The sequence below is a fragment of the Cynara cardunculus genome (genome assembly GCF_001531365.2).
Source record: "Cynara cardunculus var. scolymus isolate 2C chromosome LG 15, CcrdV1, whole genome shotgun sequence".
NCBI lineage: Eukaryota > Viridiplantae > Streptophyta > Magnoliopsida > Asterales > Asteraceae > Cynara > Cynara cardunculus.
The window spans coordinates 20,480,870-20,488,217 of record NC_037542.1 but is presented as its reverse complement, the minus strand read 5'-3'; the positions used below and the strand labels follow the sequence as shown (position 1 = coordinate 20,488,217).

At 36.5% G+C, this 7,348-nt stretch overlaps 1 protein-coding gene across 2 annotated transcripts; it reads right to left on the bottom strand.

Moving 5' to 3' along the window:
- Positions 1-516: 516 nt before the first annotated feature.
- On the bottom strand, positions 517-6,500 carry LOC112527525 (WAT1-related protein At4g19185-like). 2 transcript variants are annotated; one of them, XM_025138207.1, is made up of 7 exons: positions 6,028-6,500; positions 4,730-4,792; positions 4,462-4,578; positions 4,020-4,305; positions 1,602-1,757; positions 1,146-1,297; positions 517-974 (listed from the first exon to the last, which is right to left on the bottom strand). In XM_025138207.1, exons 1-7 carry the CDS (start codon positions 6,228-6,230, stop codon positions 803-805), a joined length of 1,149 nt encoding a protein of 382 aa, XP_024993975.1. In that variant the 5' UTR covers positions 6,231-6,500; the 3' UTR covers positions 517-802. The 2 variants fall into 2 exon arrangements, with proteins under 2 accessions (XP_024993975.1, XP_024993976.1); XM_025138208.1 differs by having other exon boundaries at positions 4,020-4,300.
- Positions 6,501-7,348: the final 848 nt, after the last annotated feature.

Here is a 7,348-nt window from a genome sequence, read left to right as displayed (position 1 = left end):
GGTTCAAACAAAAAACTAAACATTTTGCAAGAAAACAAGAAGTTTCAATATCATATATGATTACACGCATGATATACAAGCTTAATCATATATGATTAAACACATGTTATATTAACAACATATAGATGCTTAATCATATATGATTACACGCATGATATACAAGCTTAATCATATATGATTAAACACATGTTATATTGACAACATATAGATGCTTAATCATATATGATTAAACACATCTGAAGAAATATAATCATATATGATATTGAAACTTCTCGCCTTTTCGTAAACTAATTAACTATACTCGTCAAACACGAACATTTAAACGACTTATTCATCAAATATATACATCTCTTCTCATACAACAATCCGATGTAATCGCAGATGGTGAAATTTTATAGAACAAGTCGTCCAATATCACATGCTTAATCATCTACTTGATCGTACCCGGTTTGTATGTTCGTATAAAGAAGAATTGTAGAGCATCAAATATACGTAGTTAGTGTAGCATTCGTACACTTAACAAATATACAACATATTACAGACGTATTTGAAAACCAAAAAGTCTGACTGAATTGATTTAGACAACGTTAAAATGTCGAAGGCAATAATGTAATATAACAAAAGTACCCGTCTCATGATTTTAAAGGAAGATATAATGTATGGTTAGCGTCGACGTGAATGAAGATATACATCACGTTCAACAATTTGTATAATCCTAAAGATGAAAATTCCTACTCGGGTATTTTTCGTACTAGTCCTAGAACCAATAATTTGAGTAAGAAATCAAGATTTTGCACCTGATTCAATCCATGATCTTTGGTAACGAGGTTGGAGTTCCAGAGAGAATGTGACCTATCAACGGTGACTCTGATGCCCGAGGATGGCGACCACCCAAAGCCGCCTGTTGTTTTTCACGATATGTTGCCCAAGTCACCAGATAAAGCCCTGATATGATCAAGAATCCTCCTACAATGCTGTTTACACAATCAGGAGTCAAAAGCAGATTAATCTAGAATTAAGTTTTGCGATCTTGTTACGCTCTATGTATGAAAAATTACAGTATTTGTGCATAATTTCATGAAACGCTTGATTACAACTCCAACCCGTCAAAATAGTAAATTTGAACGAAAGGGTGAAGAACAGACCTTCCCATATATATTGGGCTTCCGAGGAAAATTCTTGACAAAAAAGCAGATGCCGCAGGTTGGAGTGGATTATAAAGTGCAACCAAAGCAGGTCCAAGGATCTTGTTGGACCATGTCAAAAGTCCATAATTTAACGCAGATGAAATGGTTCCCTGAAAGAAAACGAAACAATGAATGCTTGTAAAAGTCGTAAGCATTTTGAATCTAGGCACGATTGGGCTCAGCCAGGTTTGGGTTGGGTAATTTGGCCTATTTCTTTGGGTTGGTTAGATGGTCCATCGACAGCCCTATCATATCTTGGGTCAACTCCGTTCGCATGTTTAATGATTCTAAAGATCTCTATGCTAATTCCAACGTGTCATAAGCTTCATCTCTAGCTTGGAAGGTATAATGGGATATCGTTAAAAATGAAAGCTTGAAACCACAGTAAAACAGGAATAAGAAAAAGATACTTACAGCATAAAGTACTGCCCAAAACTCAGATTCTGTCAAGCTCCAGTCTGTTGACTCGTTGTTCATCAAGAATGCTGTTGATACCAGAAAAATGACACCGAAAAGGTACGAGTATGCTGTAACTGACAGGCTTGCAGGATACCTGGCCAATACTGGAGCCTGAATTGATTTTAAAGCACAAATCCAACTTCAAAAAGCATTTAAAGAGGAAATCAAATAAAAAATGTATTTCAGTGTATGTACAGAGATATGTTACTATTAAGTATAAAACTAGTCAGTAGATTAGTACAAATTAGTATTATTGGAAAGACATTTTGAGACGTATAAAGGCAAATTCTATGCACACAGATATGTAAAGTATCTTAACAAAACAGGTCATGTTGGTTCAATTCACATTCCATTCACTAACGCCACCTTCAGATACCCCATGTAGCTAACGTAAAATATATCCAAGCATCACCAGCCACAAAGCAAATTGCTACCATAACTAATAGCAACTTTAAAAACTATGATTATTTTATTGCACTATGCAGAAATGCTTTATGTGGACTAACATGAAGACTTGATCGAGTCAAGAAAGAAGATTATCAAAGTCTTGGTTCAACGGATGCTTAAGTTGTTAGAGGACATAAGTTGGTTCCCGAGGTAAACATCAGAAACATGCAGTAGTGCTGAACGGAAATAGGTATATCAGATAAGAACATGTGAACGCCTACACAAAGATCTATATGAATGGTAAGGAATTGTTGCAGATGATACATTCTGATGACTACTCTAGACGTGTTCTGCCCAACACTGCTCTAGCATCATTGCAGAAGAATTTGATTGGAGAATTTCAAGATAACAAGCAGACCTTTTGGAGACCATTTAAAGAAGCAGCTTATATACTTCATTTTAAAATATGGACACAACTTGATAGCTGTCTCTGGCCTTGGTAAAATCAGAACACTTGGATATATGGCAGTATTAGAGATCAGGATTTTGTCCATAATAAACCAGAGAACATAGCCTATTAGAAACAAAATCAAATATGTATTTCTAGCATGAGTTGTTGGCTGAACAAATGGTGGAAATGGGCTCCAATTTTATTAGGTTCCTAGTGGTATTTAAACTGAAAGAGGTGAAGGGGCAGGGGGAGATTTGAGTGGTGTGATTGTTGGTGCAGAGGTAAATCAGATCATTGTGAATGCTGCTGGTTTGGATGGTTCATCACTGGTTAATCAAGAGGCTGAGCATGGATCTGAAGTGGGGTAATCAAAATGGTGTTGGCAGTGATGATATGATTTTAGATTTGAAGGGTGATGATGCTGCTACAGGGCAGAATGAAAAGATTAGTTTTAACAGAAAATTTAATGAATGTGCTACTGTTATGGGTGATAATATCGTGGGTGATTCATCAATGAACTTAGTAAGTATGAAGGTAATGGGATTGGAGTTGGGAAAGGTGATTTAAGTGTTCAAGATACTATTTTGAATGGGAACATAGCTGTGAAATTGTTTGAAAGTCAGGATCATAGCATGGAGGTTATTGATGATGCAATAGGTAAGGATAACGTCAAAAAAGATAAGAATACAGGGACTAAAAAGAATACAGCATCTGCTGATGCATTGAAAGGAAACAACATTCAGGTAGACAATGTGGGGATAAAATATGCTCCACCAGTCAAATTTGGCTGATGGGATGTGAAGTAGTGATGTTAAAGGAGGAGGTAGTCAAGAACAGGAGTTTGGCGTACTTTTTGTACTTACTTGGATATTTCATAGGACAGATATGTCATTCGGGGTGGTGGATTACAATCTCCTTAAGAAGTGGAAGATGTTTGGGATAGTTGGAATTTCCAAAATTGAGGCTAGGATTTAGTATTTCAAGTTTAAGGATGACGGAGGAATGAGACATGCATTGAAAGGTGGACCTTGGTTGGTTCAAGGTGAGTCGTGTTCATTTATGTGCGAGTATATACGACGTCCCACTTGAACTGTAGAGTGGTGAGGGAATTGGGCAACTCACTAGTGGTATAAGAGTGCCTACTATCCTGGATAGGATTACTGTGCCTACTATCACGGATAAGATTACTCTGAGGGCTACTTGACCGTATTATTGAGAGGGAGCCAAGCCTTTGGTGTTTTGGTTTTGGTATTCAGTTTGTTTGGTATTCAATCAATTCTTGTGAGACATACCTGAGCGGTCACAAAAAAAATCGTAATACGCAGAGGACCCTTAACCAAGTGTATATTGGTAATCTAATCCATAGTTCCCTACCTGCAGAAATTCTTCTAGAGCACCTTTCCAGCTCACTCATACAGTTCAGTCCACCAAATATCACAAATGCAATGAAAGATTTGATTAAAAGTATGTAAGAAAAAACCCATTCACCAGAAAATGGGGTTGGTTATATATGTATTCCGATTTTCAATGTGTACCTGAATAGCTAGAAAGGCTGCCATGCACATGCAGTTCCCTATTAAGCATAGGACACCAAGGTGCCAGTTGTCAAACCCGAGACCAATAAATATAGATAACAGCCATCCAGCAGGCTCTGGTTGACCCCTTGCACTAATTTCGTTATGTGTCCCAAGGTCATTTTCAGAATTCCCGAATAAAACTGGTCCTCGAAACATAACCATGAAGATGGCACCACAAACGCAAACAAATGTACCTCCAACCTTAGCCTGACCTTCAGTTCTGAGTAAATTCACCGTTTCTGTACTGCACGTAAAACCACTTCATATGGACTCGAAGAAATATATATACGCATAGGAATTATGTACAATACAAAGCATGCATGCATATTGTTCTAAGCCATATACAGCTGGCTTAACATTAATAAGAAATCAAAGTGAAAAGAGAATAGTTGAAACTGACCCCATAATTGTAGCGAATATAAAAGTAAAGACAGGGATTGATGGTTGTACAGCTGCAGCATATGTTGGAGTTGTGTAGCCAAGACCAAAAAGAAACAAAAGCTGGTTCCCAAATATCCTATTCAAGGTTAAAGAAGGTTAAACAAAATAAAACTGAGACCATAAACAAAGACTGCAGTATGATTCTGTAGGTAACAAAAATTTGCATGAGAAACATGATAATCGGTAACAAATGGAATTTGGAACAACTTTAAAGATCGTAAGCTTACCCGGTTAACCCAAGGAAGAAGAATGACAAGAGGAAACGCTTAGTTATAGGTGGTCTGGTTCTCCTAAAAATAGCAAATAGGAACCACAACTTTAGTTTTGTCACATTCTCCGGTTAATATACAACTGTTCTTTGCACGCAAATGATGATTAGAATGTAATAATCGAGTAGAAACAGGTGCACAAATTAATATCTTAAATTATCATGGAGTCAAACAATACCATAAATCCATAATCACTTTATCATCATCAAGTATGACAAGGATTGGTACTCAATTTAAAGACCAAGCAGTTGTAAGTCGTTCCACTTGGTTGAACGTTTTAATCGTTAACACTGAAAAGATAACCACAAGGGTGGTGCCTGAAGTGCCTGGAGGTCCCAGGTTCAAATCCAAGGAGGAATAAAAATCCTCTTGTGGCCACGGAGGTTCAAATGCGGTGACTCCAAGCAGATGGTCACCCTGGGATTAGTCGGCTCGCATAGCGGGTTGGATATCCAGGTTAATCACAAGAAAAAAACACTGAAAAGATAATACACTACTAAGAACTACAAAGTAGTATTTACTCAAATCCATAGATACATTTGATAGCCTAATAATCATATTCTCATATATATGAAGTAGAGGTGATCCTAATAAGTATAGTTAGCTTATAGCATATCACATTGGTGATGAAAAACAAAAAGGGACTCCCCAATACCCATACTCATCAACAATCATAACAACTTTTTGCTGACGATTTATAAACCCATAAATCAAAATTCTAGGGTGGTAGCAAAGCTTCAATTCTCTAGTTATAACAATAAACCTTTTCCACCTCTCCTCTTCACAATTCTAGTTTTTCAAAATTAGTGTTGTCTAGAGCAATAGCCTCCTCCCCGCTAGATCCCTAGGGTTCCTTCTTGAAAAATAATTAGCAATCGGTAGATTGGCACAATGATATATTATAAATGGACTGATGAATTCATTTTCCAAACCGTCTTCGAAACTCACAAATCCCCATTTTCATTTTGAACATAGAAATTTGAAGAATTTGACCAAAACATTACAAATGCAAGATCTTGGATTGCAGATCTCACATTTCAACTGTTACAACATCTACATCAAGAACACATAATAGAACTATTTTCAAGTCCAAAGCAACGATTGTCAACAATATCATTTTCACTCAAGACTACGGAAAAATCATATGATTCAGACCTTAACAAAACACATTGATAACAGAAATGTTGACGAGATAAAGCAAACAGACATTTGATATCTGATAGGAAAATGGAGATCTGGGAGGAGAGTTGACTAACTTTTCACGGAAGTAGGCGATGGGAGCAAGGATTAAGAGGGCAAGGACGTCACGATACACACAGAAAACAAGCCGGCTAACTCCAAAATTTAGAGCTACTTTGGTGATCACATGGGATCCTCCAGCGAAAAGTTGTACCATTGTCATCGCTGCATGTGCCCTCCGTGCTTCTTCGCCGGCAACACCAACGCCGCCTACCGCCATCACTTTTTCTAACCTGATTTACACAAATTTTCGAAATTCGTTTCTACCTGTAGACTGAATTGATCTTTATGCGTATAATATATACACCAACAGCTCTGTATCTATGATTTGATTTCGATCGATTATAAAGATCGTTTTCTCCTCAATCTTTATGGGTTGAGTTCCAGTTTGGTGGAGAAAATGATGATCGATCGATCTTCAATCTGAAGGAAAAAAAATTGAGACTTCTTCAGAAAAAAATCAACGCATTTGAAAAGGAAACGATCCGTCTTGAACTTGGGGATCTTCCAAATTTAGGGTTAACCCAAATTTGGAATTTAGTCAGCTGGTGGTTAATGAAATTTCAAAATCCCAAAGGGTTAACGCCATGAACAAACCGCCAAACGAATCAACTCAACTCTCTCCGTTAACAGGTGGTTTTGAAAATTCTTACAAGTTCAGGGGTCTCAATGTAAAAAGTAGTAACTATCATGAACTACACAAATGATCACATCCTTATTTTATAAATACGCACATTTAGTCCATAACTTTTAATTTTAGACTTTTGATTACTATATAAATATTTTCTTTGACATTTTGATCCTTTTTTCCGTCAAGATGCACAAAATGACCTTTTCTAGGCATGAGCATATCCTTTCTTCCGTTAACGTCTCTTTGGTTTGTATGATTTGTTATGATTTGAAATTCAATTCTATTATAATTCTATGTTTAGTGTTTCATGGGAATTTCACAACCGACAGATTTTAGAAATTCGGTGGAGATGACTGTCGTTTTAAATCCAAACCAAATTTCGATACGTTTCTCAAAAAATACGAATCATAAAGACCCACTTTCCGAAAATATCTTCCCTTTCTTCGGGATCAAACATCAATTTCAACGATTCGATATACAACTCATCGAAACAGATGTACATAAAAAAAACACCCCCGTAATCGGAACAACTGAGTTATATCAAATAGCTTATCATGGATTTCAGTTGTTTCCGTCACATCTCTACCTATCTTTTCCTTCAAATCTGTCCTAATCTCTCCACCGCCTCCACATTTTAATAAAACAAACAAATATTTACAAAAAAAAAAATACTCAAAAACATTAATACTTTTATTACAAATTTAAAT